Genomic DNA, 23,776 nt, shown 5'->3' on the forward strand with positions numbered 1-23,776 from the left:
GTGTGGTTCAACTTTTTAACTGGTTTGGCATTTTTCTGATTTTTTTTTTTTTGTAATCTTACAGGTTTTTACAGTTTTATTTTAAGTATAAGTCCTTTATCAGATAGGTGGCAAATTTCCCACAGCCTGCAAACTGACTATTCATTCATAATGTTGATTACAGAGTAGCAGTTTCATCTAATGAAGCCCAACTAACATAATCTTTTGTTTCAGGAACCATGCTTTTAGTGTTATATTTTGGTGTTACATCTAAAAAGAACCATCCCAAACTCAGGACCATCTAGGTACTCTCCCACGTCCAGAAGTTTTTTAGATTTTTATTTTACATTTAGGTTAATCACTTGACTTGAATTGATCTTATGTGAATATGCAATTATTACATTAAAATAGAGATCAACTGAGCATAGTTATATGTGTCTCTTTCTGGACACTCGATCCAGTTCCTGGTCTATTTGAAACATCCCCCAGCACACTACACTGTCGTGACTGCTGTAGCTGTCTGGTTAGCTTTCCAGTATTGTCTTGGCTTCTTCTGGATCCTTTGTCAGTATAAATTTAGGTTCACTTTGTCAAGGTCATGCGATTTCCTGGTACAATTTTGACTGAGACTGAATTAATTTCATAAATCAAATTTAAAAGCACTGATATCTTGACAGCAGTCATCTTTTCCATGCAGGGACGTGGAATAGTTTTCCTTATATAGATCTTGTATATACCAAGTTATATTTATACCCAGTATTATACTTTAGCACTAATATAAGTGGTATTATGTCTGGTTTCAAATAGCAATTGTTCATTGCTATTATTCAGAGAAGGACTGACTTTTACATATGAACCCTGGCCACCTTCCTGTGCTCATCCATTAGTTCAGTGGTTATGAGTGTCACATACCCATCCCCCACCCATCCATCATTGGTTCTTTCAGGTTTTCCACTATATTATCATGTTATCTGCAAAGACAGATAGTTTTCTTTCTTCCTTCAAAATCCATATGCACTTTATCTCCTTCTCTTGTCCTAGGGCCTTAGCTAGGACTCCCAGAACACTGTTAAACGTAAGTGGGTATGAGTAGGGTGTGCTGGTGTACACCTACAATCCCAGAAATCAGGACATGGAGGGAAAAGGATTGGGATTCGTTGCCAACTGGGACTACATAGTAGTTCAAGTCCCAGCTACACTATTTAGCAAAATCCTGACTTTAATAATTAGTGATACTAATATTAATGCTGGTTAGAAGGGATATTCTTATAATGCTCCTGATCCTGAGCTGGGGAATTTTTCTCCATTAGATATACTATTCAGCTATAGGGTTTTTTTTTTTATCTGTTTTCTTTGTCAACTTAGAAGTTTCCTTCTTTTTTTTCTTTAATCATTTTTATTCAGGAAAGGGTCTTGAATCAAATAAATTTTTGCGCCAAGTTGTTTTGGATCTTATGTTGATAGGGTGAATTTCACAAATTCATTTTAGATGTCAAACCAGTCCTATATACCTGGAATAAATCCTACCTGGCCCTCAGGTAGAATTCACTTTACTTATTATTTGGTTCTTTTTGTTAATGCCTAATGAGGAATTTATGTATTTGCATTTGTGAGAGACAAATTCTGACCTGTGGCTTTCCTTTCTTGTGATATCTTTATCTAGATTTGGTATGAAGGTATGACCTAGGATGAGTCAGGAAGCTCTCCCCCTGCCTGTCTTCTGGAAGAGGCTGGGGGTGACTGGCATCACTTATTCCTTAAATGTTCGGCAAAATGAGTCCTGGTCTCGGACAGCATCAATCACTGAATCAATCTCCTTTGTAGCTGCAGACCCACATCATCTTTACAATTCTGCTGGGGTGAGGATAGGTGGGGTGGGAGGTTAGTTTTCAGCATCCCAATTCTGGGAGCAGAGAGAGATACCTGGTAAGGAGGGTTCAAAGGCTTCCCTGAGATGGGGTATCTAGATGTAACTGGCCAATGACAAGATACCTTAGGATCTTCTTCCCTAGAGCAGCACAGAGAAATCAATCCCAGTGTAGACCTGACCAGGGTCCCAGAACCATCTGCAACAGAGCTGGGCCCATACATGAGCAAGTGCCCTAAGTCCTACTTACCCTGGTTCCTGCTGTGGGCGCCAGCCCCACGGCAGCCATGTAGGTACTCCCAATGGTCTTGATCTTCTCCAGGTCCTTGTAGAAGTCCTTGTCCATGAGCTTTGTTTAAAACACAAGAAAACTGTTAACATCACAGAACACTGGAGAGATGTCATATAGCCATCATCCACTAGGGGGCAACAGAGGAGGTGGCCATCAAATTGTGCACAACATCTCCTCTGGTCTGTTTTGGGTCTGGCACTCTATACAACAGGGGCATGGAGGAAATACAGCATAGGACACATCCTTGTCTCTATAGCCAAGCTCACACTCACTGGGAAAAAGAGGATCTCCAGTGCTGGGGCAGACACAGTGCCTGATTGGGGAAGGACCAAGAGGTCCCACCTGCCCACCTAGAGTGGAAGCTACCCAGCCCTTTTCTCTATCATACAGCCCAGATGCTCTGTCCTGGACCCTACTGGAAACCCAGTGGACAAGCAGGATTTGGGTCCATGGAGGGTTATCTTTGCTACCCTGTGAGAGGAGCTGTTGTGTGGCCTCACCTCATCAAAGTCAGCAATGATCTCATTGAGGAGCCGCAGACACTCAACGCCCATGTTGTTGCCATCCAGTTCTATGTAGAAGTCGTTGAAGTTGGGGATGGAGGCAAACATGACTCCCACTTGGGAGTAGGACTGGTAATAGAGGTCCTGCAAAGGCAAAAGGGGTCAAAACCACCATGCAGTGCCAAATATGGCCAACCAACAGGAGCAGCTGTTGGAAGGGGGACAAGCCAGGCCATAGGAGCCCGGTTGGTTCCACAGGTAAGTTGGAAATGCTGGGGGCTCAAGGCTGTGCAGGGCATTGCATGGGCAAATCCTGAGAGGTCAGCTTTGTCTTTGAGCCTCCGAGGTGAAGAAATAGCAGGAAAGTGGGGGGGGGGGGGGGGGGGGGCTTATGAAAGCTACACATGCCATGGTTCCAAAACTTAGCTGACTGTACAGAAACAACAGCAGCTGCTTCTGGCTAGAGGAGCTTAAGGCTGAATGGCTGAACACACCCCCCTGCAGGCTTTGTTCCTTCCCCTAGAACTATAGAGGCCAACCTGGACTTCTTTACTTTTAAACTTGGCCTTCGTAAGCATCTCCCTTGTGCTGTGCTGGTGGCCATAGCAACTGCAGCAGGCAGGGCTTGGAGGAGCTCTGACCAAACATTCCACGCAGAAGAGGGAAAGAGAATCCCCAGGTTTCAAGCAGACATAATGGATAGTTAGACACACAATCATGCTCTCCTTTTTCAGTACATACTTGCCCTGCATTAGGGAAGCTATTTGAAATGATCCAAACTTGAAAAAGACTTTCTCCTCTCTGCATTTAGTTTATTAAAACCCGCTTTCCTCCTCCTGTGTGTTGTGAAGGGAAAGGAGGGGAAAGAAATGCATACCTGTCTATCTAATTTCCTCAGAGTTTCCTGGTGTCCCAGAAGTTATCCATTCTAGGGGAGACTGCAAGCAAGGCCAGGCAGAGAGCTGAACAACTAAATCAGGGATTGCTGAATGCCACAAAGGCCCCATGTTGTGGGAGAAGCAGAGGGACACAGAATGGGCCACACAGAGCTGGCACTCCAGCTGCAGACCAGGAAGTCCTGCCACCCAGCAGGCCCCATGAAGCCCTCACACTCACCATGTTCCGGGGATTGGACATGAGGAAGTGCTGTGCGACGTGAGCTGGCAGGAGGTTGAAGAGGATCCTCTTGTTGTCCAGCTTCACTCTCTCCATGTCATCCCGCTCCTCCTCCGCCTGGGGGTCAGAGGTCATGAATCCCACCCACTCATGCCGCCCTCGCCCTCCCACGATGACACCTTGATATAGGAAGGAATGTGAGCGGTGAGTTAATGGGATAAAGGACCTACCAATAGGCTTGCTTAGGGAATATTAAAGTACACAAAGTGGACTTCAGCTGATGGAGCCCTGTCTCTAATTTCCCTGGAAGTTGAGCACCACCCTAGGCAGGCTTGCTAAGAACTGCAGGAAAAATCGTATGCCTCTAACATAAATGAACTTCAGGCTTGCTGGGAATATGTTCCTGCTAGGCTTTAGTTCAATAAGATTGTGGTCAATTAAGCCCTATTTCCATATCAAAGAACACACCTCTATCCTGGCTCTCTCACCAAGAAGAGCATAATTCTGCCAGCAGGATGACCTGGAATAACAACTACTGGAAAAGAATAGCATGGGGCTACATTTAAAATAACTGTGATCAGACTTGAAGTTTTCTGTCTCTGTTTAACTGCTCCAAGTGTAACTTTATATGTGGAATGTTAAAGCCAATGACCTATATAAGCTGTTAAAAGTTTCATGGCTGGTTTCTTTGGGTGTTAACCAGAGCAGGGTGTAGGCTATTAAAGAGCTTTTTCCTTATTCTCTGGGTGTCTAGAGTAAATTCTCATGGGGTTGGGGGGTAGCACGCTGCTTCCACATCAATGATCATCCATGCGGGGCTCTAGATGCATGGATGGTCCACATGAATACTCTTCATCTTTCATACCAGACACAAGGACCAGAGCCTTAATGCGGGGTTGGCGGACTCACCACCCCGCCATTGTAATTTTCAGCGCTTGACAATGGCTTCCCATTTTCAGGGTCTAATTCCTCAGATTTCATTCCTGTCTCTTGAACACCTCTTGGGAACCTATGTACCCACCCCAGACTGTACCAGCCCCAGACAGGCCTCTGATCTACCTTCCCCAGAACTTCTGTTGCCTCCACAAGAACTCACATCCCACTCATACTGAAACCAGAATGCTATGAGAGCCGGACTGGGGTGGATCTAGGAGCTCACACTATTGAGTGGGTGCCCATTATGAGCACATACCCTTTGAACCAGAAGCGGAGGATGAATCCCTAAGGAGTAGACAGAAGGATGGCAGGAACAGGCAGTCCTAGCCTGCTTACCAAGAACTATGGCCCTACAGTGCTAAGAAAAAATTGTCAGGGATGGCCCCATGCATGAACCACCATGAGCCTCAAGGGATGCTATCAGTGGAGGCTCTCATATGCCATAGTTTTCAGAGACAGAAAGTGTACGTCTCTGCTACAAACCTTGACCATTGCCAGGCAGAGTGGTGGTGCATATCTTTAATCTCAGCACTTAGGAGGCAGAGCCAGGAGAATCTATGAGTTTGATGTCAGGCTGGTCTACAGAGCTAGTTCTAAGACAGCCAAGGCTACACAGAGAAATCCCATCTTTAAAACAAAACCAAAAAAAACAAACAAAAAAACTTGACCCTCTAAAGGATTTAGCTTAGAAACAGTCTATGTATGTGTGTGTGTTGCCATTTATGACCATCAGACTGGAATAGCAGAAATGCATAGTGATTTTGATGCTTGTGGTCCGCCATAGAAGACATTCACTGGACAATCCATTCGGTGGTCAGTGATGTACAGGACAGGGCAGACGCATCTCTGTGCTCCAGCATCTTGCCATCCATCTTTAGAGGCACTGTTACGAGGGCTGGACTTGTGAAAGGCTTCGGGGAGGGTTACTCTACTCTCCCTAGAGTTTATTTACCAGTTATGCACTGTTAGATTTCCTGCCATGATACCAAGAAGCAGTGATTCTAAGGAGCAATGTGAAGGCTCAAGCTAAGAGGTGTGGTGAGGGGCAGTGAGCACGGTGTGAAAGCCCAAGCCTGGTGCAGGGGCCCAAAGTGATTTTAAACCCAAACCAAAACAAAACCAAGCTCAATGAATTAGCATACTCCAACTAGTGTATAGAAACACAAGGAAGACACTCTTGGGCCCTAGACTCCAGGTCTAACCAGAGGGGACACTGGCCAACACTGCCCAGACAGGCTGGAGCCCGCTTTGCCAACAGCAGGACATGACCACTGGCAATTCCGAAGGGGGCTCTGGGTCCATGACCTCTGCTGGAAAGAAAGCCAACATCAGAGAATTGGGCATGCTTCTGCCCTGAGGGTGGCTCTCTGGCAGCAAGTTTCCCATGGGGTGAATCTGTCACTTGCTTTGGGTGTTTCACAGGCCAGTGGCCTCTGACTTCTAGCCTCAGTCTTTTCATCCCCCATTCCTGTCAACATGACATTGTAAACACTCTCTTCACCACGGAAAATGTATTACTAATTATATTTAACATGCTACATACTAATTACCTAAAAAAAAAGCTTTTAAAGGGTAGGGTTAAGAGGAAAGATATATTTTAAAAAATAACAGCTTGGTTGTATTGATGGCACAACAATATTTATTCTCCCCAAATAATTGTCACAATTAATAATACTTTAATATTAAACAATGTAATTGAATATCCTTTGCTTAAAAATAAAACACTCTTTAACAATCTGTGACTTCTGGAGTGAATGCCTTAAGGGAGAGGGGATAGGAAAACAGAGAGTCAATACCGGAGTTGAAAAGATTCCGGTGTGGAGGAGGGTAGGGGGTGGGCCAATGCAGTGTTGGCAAAGGTTTAACCAAAACAAATGACAAGTGAATGATCTATACTGAAACCTATGATCCTGCAACCCAAGGGACAAGTTCAATCAGAGGCGACAGCAACAGATCATGAAAGGAGATGGGGAAATCGTCAGGCTAAAGGTTTAAGTGTGGGTAGGAGACAGAGAGAGGAGAGCTATTAGTTGTTTTGTTTGATTTTTGAGACAGGGTCTTTATTTATAGACCTGGCTGTCCTGGGGCTCACCATGTAGGCCTTGAATTTACAGATATCCACCTACCTCTGCCTCCCAAGAGCTGGGATTAAAAGTATGCTTCACTACACCCAGCCTGGCACAAAAGTGTAATATATGTTTTCAGAGAGAAGTCAAAACTTCCTTTTATGGTGGATGATTAATAGATCTGTGCACATACATGAAACTTCTAAAGACTAAAAACAAGATTAAAAAATAAATAAACTAAAATGAAAGGTACTCCCGACTTAGCACGCTGTATTGAAAGGTTTTGTTCTGGTTTCTGCTTGTAACAGCTTTTGAATTTAGGGACTGCTGGGGTCTTTGTCCTTCCTACATTAACACGTGTTAATGACTCCATAATAATAGCTCCACGCTCAAGCCAAAGGTTTTGTTTCTGAAATCTGACTGACAAGTGTTCATCCCACTGGAAGCAGTTCTTTTTATAAAGCAATCAGGATTTGCCCTATGACATTTTTAACAAGATGAAAATCCACTGAAATTCTCTTAAGATTTTCCAGTCACGAAACCCCGGATTTTTAAGAAAGAGCTTACTGGGTGACACATTATTCTTGTCAGCAAGGTCACAGGAGCTACACACTGAACTGTTCCTGAAGTGTGCTCTCAGCACTTCTTCAAAAAGCACCCCTTCCTTATTCACAAGCGTTACATTTTAGAATTCATTGACCAGGCACATCTACCAACCATGATGGAACATTTCCAAGGAGGTCAGAGCCGGTGTGCTTGTAATTTTGGATAAAGAACAAAACAACTAATATCTCAACCTGGCACCTCCCTGGGATGCTGACATGCTTAAGGGGTGACGTCACCCCTCACCCTGACAAAACATTCTCAATCAGAGAACACCAGCAATCTCCACACAGTGCCTGAGATGAACAGCATGTTCCTCACGACAGATCAGCTTACACAGCTGCCCCGTCCTTTAACTTCCACTGTGATTTTTCTGAGGGTCACAGGCACCTGCCAGGAGTCTGACCACCACTTCCCTCTTTAATAGCAGAATGACATATTACTTGATTTTCATACAGTCACTAAAAAGGCACTTTCTTAATGTCCTCTTCCTCTGAGTCACTAGTATGTTTCTTTGGAGATATCTCTAGCCCTGGAAGCCATCTCTTCTGAAGGAAACCCAGAGAAGAAAATGAACTAACCATGTACACTATTTGGCTACTTTTAGGTCAACTTGATACAAGCTAGAGTTATCTGAAAGGAGGAAACCTCAATTTAGAAAACACCTCCATGAGATCCAGCTATACAGCGTTTTCTTAATTGGGGACTGATGGGAGAGGAGCCCATTGTAGGTGGTGCCATCCCTAGCATGGCAGTCTGCCTCACCACACCACATGCCAGCATTCCCAGAACTACCAACAGCAACCTGGGGCACATCTCTAACAGAGAGCACAGCACCTATTTTAGAAAGGACAAGCCCCTCTCAAGTCACCTTTAAAAGGAGGTAAAATTACAACAAAATCAGCTGTGAGCAATCACAAAAAATTAAATAATACAATCAGGCTCCATAAATACTAAAGGTATAGCAAGGGAGGCCATGGCCAACGTAAGTCAACCGGGAGTAGTTGTCCAGGAAGGAATGAACTCTCAAAAATGAACTCAGAAAGCAATTGGGAGGCCTAGAGGGCTTCATGTTTGTTTAGGAAACTTGAATTTTAGCCTAATATCTCTCCAATTAAGCAACAAATAAAACATCGGGTTCAGAGGTCTATTTTATTCCACCTAACCTTTATGGAAGAACCATCTCCAGTTCTACCAAAGTCTCCCAGTAAACCATCGAGCATGGAAGACCTGCTCCACGTTCTCACTCGCACGTGGTTTGCTCCCAGGGGTCCTGTGTCTGGGGGAGGTGGAGGCACAGTTCAGTCCTCGGTGCACTGCTGCTGAAAGGGAGTAGGGCCTATAAGAGGTGGGACTTGGGCCTGGTGAGATGGCCCAATGGGTAGAAGTGCTTGCATATGCCTGACAAAAGAAACAATGGAAAGATGGAAGAAGAGAATCAACTGCACAAAGCTGTCCTCCAACCCCCTTCTGTGTGCTGTGGCATGCTCACTGCCCCCCTCCCCCACATATACACCACGTACAGTACAGTAATAAGAGTGATGACGTTTTAAGACGTAGGACCTACTGTGAGATAATCAGAAATCATCTGATCCCCTGTGCCCACTCACAACCCAGGCACAAGCCTGTGCCAACCAGAAACTACGAGCCACGGCATTTGAGAATCCCAGGCCAAGGACCTTAAGTGGTGTGATGTGAAGGCCCAGCTACGTTCATCCTTGTGCTAGAAAGCACAGTCGAGAACCCGTGGACTGATGTAAGAAATACAACATGGTCTGACTTAGTTCTACTGATGGGAATTCAGTCTGTGCCAAGACCAGTCCACAGGCAACAGTCCTCAGAGTTGGTGATGGCTCCAGCAAGGTAGGAATTTGCCTCAGATTAATTATTTACGGGTAAACAAGCTAAGTGCATCAGTACAAATATACAAGCATTAGAGTTGTTTGTCACAAGAATTATAACCTCCTGAATTCAGTGAAAATAATGTTGGTTGCTGGGCAGAGCACACCTTTAACTTCAACACTTGGGAGGCACAGGGAGGTGGGTCTCTGAGTTCAAGGCCAGCCTCATCTACAGAGTGAATTCCAGAACAGCCAGGGCTACACAGAAAAATACTGGCTTGAAAAAGAAGATAATGTTGGGATAAAATTATGCCAAGAGCCAGAGAATGTCACCAAGGGCAAAGCAAAGCTTGTTTATTTATGCAGGGTTGTATGGCCAACGTGGTATCCAAAAATAATTAACCCAGCTAGTGTTTGTCCGGACAATGAGGCAATAGTCTGAGGTGATCTCGTGTCTTTATGACCTGACTAAATACCCAGAGGGCAAACAGACAAAGTCCTGAAAGTTCCATGTTTTGCTGGGGTTACGGGAAAGCAAGGTGACATTTCTTGTTGAATGTCTATGGAAAAAAAAAATGTGTCAGTGTGTTGTTCCATTTAGCAACTCTTCCACCATGACACGCTCGAATGAAGACTACATGTGAGGGAATGCATTGGTGCCCTGCACTTCCTGAAAGGCCCCTATGTGATAAATGGCAGGAGGGGCTGTGGCTGGAAGTCACATGAGTCGATAACACTTAACTACTGCATTTAATAACAAAGATTGGAATTTAATAATCAAAGCCCCAAGAGAAGGCCATGTCAATCCATATGAGAGAAGTATCTACAAAAGGGATGACCACTGCCCCACACCCCCAAAGGAATTCATAGCCAGGCCTCAATTGCACTTGCTTAGACTGTACAGCCAACTGGATACCCTAGCAAACAGCCTTATAGAACCCCACCTCATTGTGCCAAGAGTCCTGGCCTTCCAGCCTCATCCTGTGTACATTATTCTCTAGTAGATACAAGGTCGCTATGAGACCTGAAACCCAACGGTGATGGCAGGGTCAGTGGAGCAGAGCAGGCAGCCAGCTGGGTTACAGTGGACGGACAGTCGAGTAGAACAAAGACCACGATCGATGCCACTGCTGCCATAAACACTCTTCTCATTACCTGGCGTGACTCGGGCAAAATGCAACTGGCCAGGTCTCCTTTCCAGGAACTAGCGAATGCCGTCACTGGGGCATCCCCAACCTGCACGCTACGAACCAATAGGCTCCTTGGTTCCTGCTTCCGGGTGAGGTGGGTCAATGGTACATGCATCAAGAACTGGCCACCCAACAGGATTCAGGACCTGTAGCCCAGGGACAGGGCCACCGCACAACCAAGTCAAAATGTTTCCTCGTGGCAGATCTGGGGACAGGTTGTCATGAAGAGAAACTGGACTTATTTTGAGCAACTCGGGTTGGGGTTCTCACGCCATTATACTGCTGAACAGACAATTCGGCCAGTAGCCAGCACTACATGAAGCTGTTGGAGTCTTCGACGAAGATGATTTGATGCCACACCCAGCCCAGTCTCTGTTCTTCCACTGTATAGCCTGCTGTTCAACTCAGTCTCAGGAAAAGGGACACATCAACGGGCTCTCCCATTCCACCAAGTTCACCTGAGCTGGTCACCTGGCTTCCCTCAAGATTCATATATACATAAGGAGCCTTTCTGTCATAGTCACTGGCTCCTCCCAACTGTCCTCTGGCCTTACCTATTTCGCATCTGAGCCTCAACTCTGAGCTGGGACCCTTCAGCCTTGGCTGCACAGTGGAAATCCTGAAATGAAGATGTTCCTGCTTGGCCTCACACACTGCTCACAGGGGCTCAGAGCCTGACCAGATGGCACACAGACTGCAGCTATAGCCTGGCTCAGTTGCTTACCCCAGCCTGGCCACTGTCTTATGCTGGCAGGTCCCTCTGTGGACCCTGTTTTCTCATGTGTTTCTCAGTGGTTTTTCATTTCTCATCCCTTCCTGGGCAGTGCTGCTCTTATAACAGAGGAAACTCCACTGCTCTAAAGACAAAGGGCTGTTCTGAACGCATCCTCATCAGAAGACTAGCTGCTGCTGAGGCTCAGGTTCACCGTCTGTCCTCCCTCCTTTTCAGGTAAGGAAGTCTCCCGGGACAATCAGTTGCTGGGGAAACCTCTGTAAGTTCATCAGATGAGCCTGGACAAGGTGTTCAAATGCTTACTTAACAAGCTCAATTCTCTATGCCTGGGGGGAAATACTGGCAAATGCACCCCAGCACCAGGGAGCCCCACCCCATCATGAACACTAGTTTGTGAACATGGGCTCAAATAAGCACTCCTCGGTTGGCACTTTCCTCACACTTGATAGAACTCTGAGCACAGGCAATATGACAGGCTGCCTGGTGCCCAGACTGTCGGGGCCTGAGACCAGCTCACACCACTACTCTCCGATGCCTCCACAACAGCGGCTCTCCTACCTCTCCTGTCAGAAATACCCAGAAAATTACTAGGTCTTAGGTAAGCAGAACAAGGTTCAACATGTTCAAGTTTTCAAAGGACCCTTGTGGAATCCTGGCCACATCCAGTCCCTAGAGGCCCTAGGACAGGGCCTCTGTACTGCTCACAACAGAGCCACTCCCCAGCCATGCATTCTGCAGCCTTCTGATCAGCCATCCCATGGATGCCAGACCTAGAACTCAAGCCTCCAAGAAAGACGGCTTCTCCGTGCCATGTCTCTGCTAATGTTAATGAGTGTCTCTGCTAACTTCCCCACAGGCATCCCAAGTCCCAAGAGACAGAGGGCTCAACTTACCTGTGCTGCCCAGAGGTAGTCCAGCCGTAGTCTGACGTCCACTTGCCTGGCATGCAGGGCCAGCGTGCATGAGAACAGCAGGATAGCCATGATTGGTTCATAGCTGCGCCCAGAGAGAGCACCACCCCTGTGGAGGTGGAGGAGAAACCCCATCAGTGTTCTCTTCCAAGCAAGACATGGCCATCAAAACCTAGGTCTGGGCAGAGAACCATCTTGGGATAGTGAGGCCTACAAACAGCTTGTGGGCCTGACCCTAGACCTGACTCTTATCTCAGACAGAAGGTAGAGGCTTTTTTAGAGTCTGGACTAAAGAAGACAAAAGGAAAAGCTGCCAACCTGAAAAAAAATTGATATATTTGGTTTTCACTGGCTTGTTAATTGGTGCACATGGCTGTGTGCGTGCACGTTGTCTGTGTGTGTGTCAATATTCATGTGTCTATATGAAAGAGATAGAGAAGAAGGGAGAAAGCACTGTGACTATAGCATTAATAATTGAGGGAATGATTAAGAATTACTAATTAATGCAAATTACTATCAAAGGAGAATGATAATTAACATCACCCTGTCGAGAGTTTTTCCACGGAGTGCCACACTCACCCAACCTTGGTGTATCCACTGAGCTCCAGGACAAGGATGTAGGAAGTAGTCAGCCCAGACAGCAGGATCATCTTTGGCAAGGAGGACACCCGCAGGAATATGGCTAGTGGGAGGGTGCCCACCAGGCAGCAGAGCAGGGCATGGTGTGCAGACTCACAGGGCAGGGCAGGCAGCACAGTGCGCCGACCACCAGCTGCAAGGACCACTAGGGAACTGTTGGACTGAGATCCCCAGGCCCAGGGCAGGCAGCCCACCTGGAAAGCAAGGGCAGGGCAGGAAGGTTTAGGAAGGCAAAGTATGGCAGTCCCCAGGAATGTCCAAGTGTCCCAGGCTCACTGATGCCCTGGTATTCTGTAGTTGCCACTCTCCTGCCTCTGATACCACCAGCTAAGCCTCAAACTGCCTTTGCTACTGCAGCCTGAAAGACCCCAGCTGTCTATAGTAAGGGCTGGGGGTGAGCAAGGCGAACAGGGTAGTTCTAGCCCCTGCCTGGTCTCCAAGGCAGACAACTCCATCCTTGTCACAGCTCCCTCTCCTCTTTCCACCCCAGCTCTGTCTCCTAACTCCCAGCTCAGCTTCTACAGCCTGTTGCCCCTGCCCCTGTACATGTCAGAAGTCAGTGATACTCACCACGCATCCTTGAGCTACTGAGTAGATTAAGACCACTATGAATACACACAAAGCGGTGCGGATCTGGATCGTCAGGCACCCTGGAAAACACTGAACAAAAAAACAAAAACAAAACCTCACTTTAGGGCTGGGGGTGCAAGTCAGTGGTAGAGTTGTTGTCTAATAAGTATAAGGCTCGAGGTTGTAACCCCAGTAACACACACCGGGGGTCGGGGGGAACAAAGAGGAAAGAAGAGGGAAAGGAGGGAGGTAGGGAGACAACTTTAACAAATATCCTGTGACTGTGAAGTACTTCTGTATTCTCAGCAAGACATCAAAATGAAGCAGGATGTGATGAGCCCCTTACTAGCGCCTAGAGCAGTGGTTCTCAACCTGCGGGTCAAGATCCCTTTGGGGGTCAAAAGACCCTTTTACAGGGTCACCTAAGACCATCAGAAAACACAGATATGTATATTACCATCCATAAGAGTAGTGAAATTACAGCTCTGAAATAGAAAAGAAAATAACTTTATGGCTGGGGATCACCACAGCATGAGGGGCTGTGCATTAAAGGGTCTCAGCATTAGAAGGGTGGAGAAGCACCGGACTGGAGACTTAACTAGATCTTCTTCCTCTATGGAAAGGTCTTGTATATGTTTATCTATTTCCCATGTGAAGAACTTGACAAAAACCAAAACAAAAAACTCAACACACACACACACACACACACACACACAAACTGAAGTGTTTGAGTTTAAAGGAGTAACACCCATCTCCTCTCCCAGGCACTGAGACATGGTAGGGCAGAGAATAGAAGCACTGTCTCTTTTTATTATACGACATTCTCTGACCTCAGGAATTCTATACACCTCTCCCTCTCCTCTCTCCCCTCTCCCGTTCCCTCTCCCCTTCTGTCTCTCTCCCCACTTCATGTTCTGGAAGTTTATCATCAAAGACAGGTTTAATATAATTCTTAAGTTGCTAGAAATGTTATTTTTAATCTATTTACTTCAAGCACAGTCCGAAATATATTTAACAGGTGCTTTCATGGATGACACAAGAAGTTCTTTATACTCGTCACCCTAAAAACAAGAGTATAGATTACAATATACACCCACAGCACCCAGTCAAGGCTGACACCCCAGGCAGGAAGCTGATGGATCTTTTGAATGGCATGGAGGGCAGAGTCCCCTGTTCTAAATGCATGGCAGGAGTCTGGTAGACATAAAGCAGGGACTACTACCATATGCTAGCCACCTCAAGGGAGGCCAGCAATGGACAAACACTCAGGGGCAGACAGACAGTGCAAAATGAACTAGTCATCTGGCCTGGAGCAGCCCTGAGTTCTCCCTCTAATTCCTCACTGCCCTGTGCTCAGTATTGATTCTGTGAATGTACTTGATGAGATAAGAGGAGAGATGTCTTCAGGAACTGTGGCCAGTGCATCCGACACTACAGCCACTGTGGAGGAAAGCATATCTATACTGTCAGTGGCACAAGGAGATATGTCCTGACAGTTGTCCCTCATCCCACCTGTGTGACTGGCCACTCTAGATTCTCTCCTGGTTGGCTTAACTTCCCACTGGCTGACCTGCCCGCTATCTCCCAGCATCTATCCCACCATCTGTTCCCACAGCCTCTGCCATAGACTTATCAGCCCTGACATGAAGCACAGAACCCAATACACAGCCTAGCAGACACCAGTCATTGTACACTGGCTTAGTTCATTAGGATCTGGTGCATCCTTCTGAGAACTGAGTCCCAACGCATTCTTGTTGAATGCAGAGCCCTCTCTGATTCCCAACAATGGGAATTCAGACACCAGAGAAATCCAACCCCTGAAGCTTTGGGAGCTGCTACTTCAAAAACACTTATTTAGGAAATATTCAATGCTGCTTTTGGTGAAGCTGGGAATGAGCAGCAGAGGCCAGCTGACTTTACTGCCAATGTCCAGGAGGTATTCTGGCCTGAGTCCCCATCTAGGAGGGCAGCCGTGTTTTCAATAAAGAGCGTGGTTTCAGACAGGGCATCACAGTTTGATCTCACAGGACATGCATTTTCCAGGGCCAGATGGTATTCGGGCTTGAATATTAGTTTTAGGGCAAGATACTAGGTCACAAGGTGAGTGGTGTGACTCTGATCAGGAGATTGGGATCCTCCGATGAGATGCTGGGTGGGGCTCCAGGGTCTCTGCATTCCTCAGCTACACTATGGTATACTGTCCCCTCCCCCCATCTTCAAAGGTTTTGCATATATTGTGCTGTTTGCACACCATCAGGTAAATACACTGACTCCCATCAATGCACACAAAATAACAGGCTTTAAAAACTACCATCTCTTTGTCACGCCCTCATTGAAATTCTATGACAAAGGCAATATTATTTGAAGCCGTGAATTGCAAACTAAATGTCATTCAACGTATAGAAGTGAACAAGCTGTAAATGTGGTCTTAATATAGAGAACATTTTAAATTAGGAAAACAGGCAAGATGTACCCGGGAATAATGGTGGAGTTAAATGAGCGAACTAGGCTGAACCTTCTCGAGAGGTTGCAGTTTTCAACAGTTATATCAAAGTAAAGCCAAGCATTGACATCACCATGAGGGGTGTACTGGAGATGGAGCACTGGGAAGTAGGCTGAGCCTACGAAAAAAGGATGCAGGCCCAAGAGAAATAGAACTCCAAGGGGGGCTGAATAGGCAAGAATATGATGCCCAGCCTTTGCTTCAAAAATCCAAATTGCACTTGACCATCAAGGTCAGGACAGCACAGGTAGCCTACCTGAAACATATTCACCTTAGATCAGAGGCATGGCTCCATAAGAAACAAACTACCCTGTTCTCTCCAACCAAGTAGCAAAGTCAATATCTCAAGATCCTTTTCATCAATATTTACCACCCACAAATTGTGCCAAGACAAAACATCGAACAATGCACAGTATGCTGAACTTAACCAGCACCTGCCACATGGACAGATACTTTCTACTTGCCACTGAGAATGAAGGATGGAACCGCTTTGCCATGAGACTACACAAAGAACACTCGGGTACATGGTCTCAGACACAGGCTCACATACCTGGACACGTGTAGAAGACACACAAACATACCTGGACCCGCGTGATGTGCAGGTACAGGGTACAGGCCACCAAGAAGCAGATAGAAAATACCAGCAGCAGCAGGACAGCCACGCTCCTGGAGACAGAGAGTATAGAGGTCACTGTGAGGTGTATCAGATAGGTACCTCAGAAGTGGGCCTCTCCTCTTGGCCCCCATGCCTAGAACCTCAGGAAGAAGCATTGCCAATATCCACTTGCCACAGGTCCCTAGGTAATTACTTCACCGGAGGTACCCAAGACCATCACCATCCATACTACCTCATCCCAAAGTTTAGCCTTGGCTGCAAATGAGACCTTCCCTTCTAATGGAGGAAGTGCCCAACTTCACAGAGCTATACTATTGATACCTGTCTATGAAAGATGTTTCTAGAAAAAGCCTAACCTGTAGACAAAACCATCTGGTAGACTGTCAAGTTTACAGTTGTCTGTACAGCCCACAGACAGGACTTCCTGTCCTTAGTAAGTAGAGAGAACGTCCATGTGCTTTCAGGACACTCGTAGGAGACATTGTGCCCTCAAGGTTGGTCATACTAGGGAACAGGTGCTGGAGGACAAGGGCGTTGGACACTGGCCATGTCTTCCTGGCCCCAAACAAACTCTGCAAACTCACACTGACTCGTATGACAGTAAATGTCATTTAAATCGCTACAGTTTCTTCCTTTTCAGAGCCAGCTTTTCCTCGTGTTGATGCTTTTAAAAGTGATGTGGATCCAGAAAGAAGAATGGTCCTGTGTTCTCCTCAGAAGTCCCTCTGAGGACAACATTGTATAGCATGTAATGGAGAACCCAAAAACCACACAAAGTCTTAGAGTACATTAAATTCAAAACTAAAAACAGTGACCATGTCATATACCAACAGACCTGTCAAATTTCTAGCTAGAGTGCATGAAGAAAGGGGAGGGGGGTGGCCAGTGCTTTCCTCAAATGCTAGGCACAACAGGAGGCCAATTTGGAAATAGATCTTGAGCACATAATGACACTCAAATTCAACCCCAGTGTTTGGTTTCAAAGTGAAATGGGTTTGAACCCTTGGTCCTCAGACAGTGGCATGATTTGGATAGGTTGCCAAACCTTTATAATGTGGAGCCTCATAGGAGGAAGTGAGTCACAGAGGATGAGGCTCCAGTCACACAAGCCCCATTTCTAGATCCATTTTGATGTGAGCAAACAGCCTCAGGGTCCTACCACCAAAGCTAAAAGTCTCTCCTGATGCCGTGCTTCTCCAGCCATGATGAGCTGGACCTTCACACCGTGAGCCCAAACGACTCTTCCTACCTCCGATTGTTTCCTGTCAGCTATTCAGTCATAAAAACAAGAAAACCAACCAGTATCCCCAGAGACCTGGAATTCTCAGTCACCTTTCCATGTCATAGATTAACATAAGGACAGCACTTACTGTGGGATTACCAGAAGGTAGATGAGCCCAAATAAGGCAGCCAGGATGAGGGCGAGGACAACGGCGCTGGTGAAGTACTCATCCTGAAGCTGGTGGTACTGTGGAGGAAGGAAGGGAAGGAGTGGGGAAAGAGAGCATGGGGTGGGCACAGAGAGAAAGAAAGAACCAAATGTTTATCAGCCCATCAGAAGACCGCCAGAGGCTCAGGGACAAGGACAAAGTCCCCCAAATCACTTACTTTTTGTTCTCGCTCGACATGCTTGTACTTCAGGGTAAAGAAGTTCAGATCGGCCATCTCCAGCTCTGTCTGGCGGGCTTCAAGAAGACGGCTGATATACCTGTTGACACGCGTACCCGGAGTGGTGTAGACAACATTGGTCGAGAATGACGATCGGTTTCTGAGCTTCTCCGAGGCTGTTCTCAACGCCCTCCGCTGCAGCCACCGAGGAAATAGAGAAGAGTATCAAATGTTTCTTCAGCTTTTGAACAAAAGCACCCATGGGCACTGCCAGCCAGGCATCTTTCTCTGCTATTCAGAACTCAGAGACAATGTCATAGTCCTGCCCCCTGCTGGCTAGAGATGGCACAGGGCGTGTCCTACCAGCCAGTATTCAGGTCCCTAGGTTTGTATTGCAAATTACAGAATATCTGTTTGATATAAGTGTGGAGAGGATGATGGGTGATGGGATACCGGAACAAATATGGCCAGGACAAGTAGCCACCATCACTTACTACCCACGTATGCAGGAAGAGATACTGGGACAAGCCCAAACACTCAAGAAGGTGTAGGAAGTTTGTTACAAAGGCAAGTGGTCTCTGCTATTGATGGAGGAATGGTAAGAAGCGAAAAGTAGCCAGGGCTGAAAAAAGCAGAGTGGGAGCCCCTCTTCCATGTATCATGTGAAAGGTACAAGAAGGTCCCAGCTTGTGAAAAAAAAAAAAAAAAAAAAAAAAAAACAGAATCTAATGTTGAAGATACCTGTGTGGCCTCACCCTCAGGGACTCAGCAGGAACTCTGATGCTTCGATACCTCAGCAGAAGACAGACTACTAAGATTCTACAGTACAGCTGCAGAAAGGATGCAGCTAACGAGCTTCCCCTCCATGTTCCAACCAAACCGGAAAACACAGACGATGCACACAAACACAAGGCTATGAGAGTGGAAAACAAGAGTGGGCTTTCAGAACACTGAGCCTTAAAGAGAAGCAAGTGTGACCAGGGGTCCTGTGGGGCATCTTTTGTCGTATCTATCTCAGGCCAGGAGCTAGAGGGGCCCACAACTGGAAGTGTCAGTGGGTGCAGGCCATGAGAAAACTGGCAAGGGCCATGAGAAGAACCATTGTCTCTCGGCCAGATGATCAAGAATGGGAAACCAGAAAAGCATAGGCAACCACACTACTGCAGCCAAAGACCACGTGAAAGTCTATTCACCAAGAATCCACAACTTCCCAGTTACACCAAATTTAACCCACTTCTTCAACCCACATAGTAAAATGGTATCCCACTGCATCACCTTAGATCTGAGGACACCAAGGTACCCAGATACCAGAGGCAAAAACTCCTTGGCTTGAAAGACACTCAGAAGTATTTCCTAAAATACAACATCCAGTTCTTGCTCAAAGAAAATAATAATGTAAACATTAACTTACAGGGGTCACTTCCTAGGCTAGTATTCATAGCTGAAAGCATCAGAATGAATGGCTAAATCCTATATATCTTAAGAGTTAGAATGAGAAAGAATGACCTTGCTTAATACTATCATCAGGCTTAATTATTAAATGGGAACGAAACACGATAGCACTGTTTAAAGTACATATTATCAATGACCAAGAGAATCCAAGATAATCTAAAAAGTCACTGCAATCGGTTTCAGTTAGTGAGTGAGACAAGCCATTATCTTCAGTAAATAAATTCAAAGATGATAATCATCTGTCACCATTTTTAATCAAAAAGGAGCTCAGGAGACAGCCCAGATAAGGTTCGATCAGACTGGTAACAAGGAAGAAAACACATAGTATCCAGCGCTTGGCAATACTCCAAGCTTGCTAAGTCTGACACTGCAGAGGCAGAAGTCAGGGTTTATACACACCATGGACAGAGCAAGATGCTTGGGAGAGCCCAAGCTGGCATCAGCACTCCAAGATAAAGCAGATGCTTTATTAGCCCAGCAGTCTCACCACAACCCCTGGCTACCCACATACTGTTCACTAAGATGTCCATGAAAAGAGATATGCCCAGCACCTGTAAACACGATGAGACCCAGAAATGAAATCCCTGTTTACCAGTAAGGTGCTTGGGAAGTCAGGCCTGTGCCTATGCCTGAAGGCCATTCAGCCACAAAGAAAAGGCTTCGATCTGTGTGGGCCTCCAAATGCCCAAAGTGTTTCCAGGACAGAAAAGGCTCAGCTTGTGGTTACCACCGGCTTTATATACAAGCTGATTTCCAGAAGGAAGCAAGATGAGAAGCCATCCAGAAGCCATTCTATATCATGCACACAAGTGGAGAGAGAGGGGGGAGAGAGAAGAGGGAGAATATGGGGAGGTTTCTGGGTATAGAACAGGGGAACAAATGTATCTCAAATATCAGAAACAAGAATATAGAAGACCCGCATGCCAACTGTGCCCCTCAGCAGCCACTGCTGGTGATGGCGTCATAATCTCTGAACAGTGGCACATCCACTTGTGCAGAGCCAAGACACACCAGACACATTTTACAGAATGCCCAGGAATTAAAATGTACTTTCAGGAACAAAAGTACCATGGCCTGCCCCGGTTAATAAAACCAGAAAAGCCCCAGCTATTGATGCCATAGAAGGCATCTCTCCTTAGAGTCTATGCAAAGTCTGAAAACTCAAATTGAGAGATAGTCGATGACACAAGGACGCCTTTATAATACACCGAGGCAAGAGAAGGGGAAACAGCCAGCAGAACTGCGTCTTACAACATGATGTAGTTCCTCAAAGCACCTCCAGTCACCCACACTTAGGACGTGGAAAGGGTCACAGTACCAGGCTTTTATCTGGAGGATGGTGGTGTACGACAAATGTTTTTCATTTGCTTTTCTGTTGCTTTTTTTTTTTTTTTAATTTGGAGATGTCATCCATTACTTTGGCGGGCAGGAAAGTATCCAAAGGCCAAAGAGAACAGCTGTGAATGCATATTTGGGGGCCTGGGCTTCACTGACAAGCTTCCTCCTGGAGGTATGAAAGTACTAACAGCAGCAGCTGCAAGGGCTGGAGCAGAAACTGCAAGCGTGGTGGAAGAGACACTGCCTGGAGGCTCCGTCCAGGGATACAGTGTGGGAAAGGAAATTGTTAAATTAATTAAATTATTTAAATTGTCTATAAATTGATTTATTAAATTATTAAAAGGACATCATTTCAGTGACACATTGTAGAGCACAGTGAGACAGGTTTCTTTCAAGACCTTGCAGGAGAGGCAGGTGTCATGCAAACAGGCTCTCAACTCAGAGTGTGGCACAGCAGCTGGGGATGTACAGTCAAAGAGAAAGGAGGGCTCTGGGGACAGAAAACTACTCAGGGTAGACATCATAACTCAGAAGCATTCTGGATAAGTGAGCAGGATACCTGCTAAGATTGTTCTGGGTGAGCACTCGACTCCAGGACAGGGTATAGGATGAGGAACCGGGCAGACACTGAAGCCGAGGAGAGGTTAAAGAGAGAAGATTCTTGCTAAGGCAGTGAACACCAGATATCCTGACCCCACCCTGGAGGGAATGGGGGGTGTGTGTGTGCCTATGTGAATATCTGCTGTCTGTATGATTAGGGATAAAATTCCTACTATCTGGAATTTAATAAAATTTAATAAATTTAATAAAATTCCTACTATCCAAGCTTTTTATCACACAGCCTCCAGCTGCCTGGCACACACAGACTAATTCTCCTTGACCCAATGCACTATGAAAAAAAGTCCTTAGAATATTCTCAGGTAAAGCTCTAGCAAAGAGTAACTCCTATATACAGATCCTTGTGGCAAGGAACCACCATAAGCAAGAGGCAACAGAACCTTGCTTTGTCCTGAAAAAAAAAAAAAAAAAAAAACCTATTACTGTACCAAGAAGTTTCTTTGGGTAGTATAAAATCGGTGATGTCAGAGAAAACAGTGGTGGGAAAGGCAGCAAGGTTGAACTAACAGACACCAGGTAAAGCCAGTGTAACCTCAGAGGGTTGGACACAGCAAGTGATGGGGAGCCATGCAACTTAAGGCTCAAGTGCTAGTGGATTCAGTGGCTGTGGTCAAGAGCATCCACAAGGGGGCATTAGAGCCCTGAAGTGCACCCCATGTTCTTTGGTAGGCCTCCAGTAGAAAACAATTTGGGGCCTTCCCCAGAAAGGAAATCTGGGTCTCTGACCACGTGTGATTGAAGTGGAGTCCTAGATACCACCACTAACTACCACATGCCCAAGAAGATCTGAAGACCCACATCTGAGACAGAAAACCCTGGTGTCTGCTGGGGACAGCATACAATGACAGGGACTGCCTGCAGTAGCCAGGGATGGAGACGTCTCAGAAGCCTGCTGCAGCTCTTGGTAAAAAAACAGTTGTTCCCATTTCTCCTGACCTTAGCCCTGGACAACAGCTGTATAGATTTCATTTGTGCGTGACTGCTTTTCAGTCGGCCTTGGTGTGCATAAACTAGATGTTCCTTAATGTAATGATTCTTAAACAATTAAAAATTGAGGCATGGGCCACAGCACAGTACAGTCCTAATGGCCCAGGTGTGTTCTGTGTGATCTCATCTTGGAAACAATGCAATAACTGCACAATGGTAGTTCCAGCTTAATGCTTGACTTGCAAAGAAAGTTTGGAGAAATTATTAGAAAATAAAATAGAGCCAACACTGGAACCCCGAGAAAGGAAAAAAAAACTATTAAAGTTATGAAAGAAGTTTTGCACAACATTTAAGAGTGGTTCCTGGATAAACAAGTATAGAATGCATGAAATTATATATTAGTAAAACTAAGTCAAAACATTGGGACTCTTAGGAGAGTCATTTTGTGCAATGTGCAGAAGCAGAAAGCTATCGGAACTACTGAGTTAAGGGTTAACTTGATTCTTTCTGGCCACTGCCTGGCAGCTTTGCCCATATCATTTATCATTAGAGCTCCACAAGAAAATGCAAGTAGCTGACTTTTAAGTCAAAAGTTAAAGTTTAAATAATGATAAGTTTGCAATTATTATTATTTTGGCTACATGCCTGGGAAAAGGGAAAGCTTGAAACTCTGGGAAACAATCGTAATTCTTAACTCTTTGTGGGATATGGTTATTCTTTTAAATTTGATTTGGCAATGATTATACAATGTCTTTTTTTCTACCTGCTTTTGGAGTATCAATAAAAGAGTGGGGCAAGGAAAAGATGAAAGAGCGAGTAGTGAGCATGAGAAGAGCATGTGAAGGGGGAGTGAAGAGAGAATGTGAGATGTGTATGGAGAGTGTATGTGTGAGTGAAAGGAGAGTGCATGTGGTATATGTGAGATGTGAGATGTGAGATGTGTGTGTGTGTGTGTGTGTGTGTGTGTGTGTGTGTGTGTGTGTGTGTATGAGTGAGAGGGGAATGCACAGAGGTGTGTAGGAGTGTGGGAGTTCAAGAAAAGTGCACAGGAGAAAAGCAGAGTATGAGTGTGCAGGAGAATGCAGAGTGTGTGTAGCCTCAAGCTGTGTGTGTGTGTGTGTGTGTGTGTGTGTGTGTGTGTGTGTGAGAGAGAGAGAGAGAGAGAGAGAGAGAGAGAGAGAGAGAGAGAGACAGACAGAGAGAGAGAGGGAGGGAGGGAGGGAGGGAGGGAGAGAGAGGGAGAGAGAAAGGGAAAGAGAGAGCATAGAGTGAGAGAGAGGAGAAAAAAACTTTAAGCCTTGAAAAATTGCCTATTAACTTGTACCCAAAAATGTAGTCTGTGTATATTTATTATGCACCTTCCAGGAATCCCTGCTTCCAGTTGAGAACTCCTATGCTGTGCCGAGGCTGGACCCCGGCAAGTGTCTACAAGAAGGCCCACATTGTAGCCTCATCCCTGGCTCAGCAC

The 23,776-nt window shown here is 45.8% G+C and overlaps 1 protein-coding gene across 1 annotated transcript in view; it reads right to left on the reverse strand.

Annotated features, from left to right (window-relative positions):
• Positions 1-23,776, reverse strand: part of Adcy1 (adenylate cyclase 1) — a 115,611-nt gene that overhangs the window by 15,125 nt on the left and 76,710 nt on the right. The window contains exons 9-17 of the mRNA XM_034508558.2: positions 17,974-18,168; positions 17,736-17,833; positions 16,331-16,415; positions 13,247-13,336; positions 12,617-12,870; positions 12,020-12,146; positions 3,758-3,874; positions 2,639-2,785; positions 2,097-2,195 (exon numbers count right to left, since the gene is read on the reverse strand). Of these exons, the coding sequence (XP_034364449.1) occupies positions 2,097-2,195; positions 2,639-2,785; positions 3,758-3,874; positions 12,020-12,146; positions 12,617-12,870; positions 13,247-13,336; positions 16,331-16,415; positions 17,736-17,833; positions 17,974-18,168 (1,212 nt within the window). The remainder of the gene's footprint in view (positions 1-2,096; positions 2,196-2,638; positions 2,786-3,757; positions 3,875-12,019; positions 12,147-12,616; positions 12,871-13,246; positions 13,337-16,330; positions 16,416-17,735; positions 17,834-17,973; positions 18,169-23,776) is intronic.

This window comes from Arvicanthis niloticus, chromosome 7 (genome assembly GCF_011762505.2).
Source record: "Arvicanthis niloticus isolate mArvNil1 chromosome 7, mArvNil1.pat.X, whole genome shotgun sequence".
NCBI lineage: Eukaryota > Metazoa > Chordata > Mammalia > Rodentia > Muridae > Arvicanthis > Arvicanthis niloticus.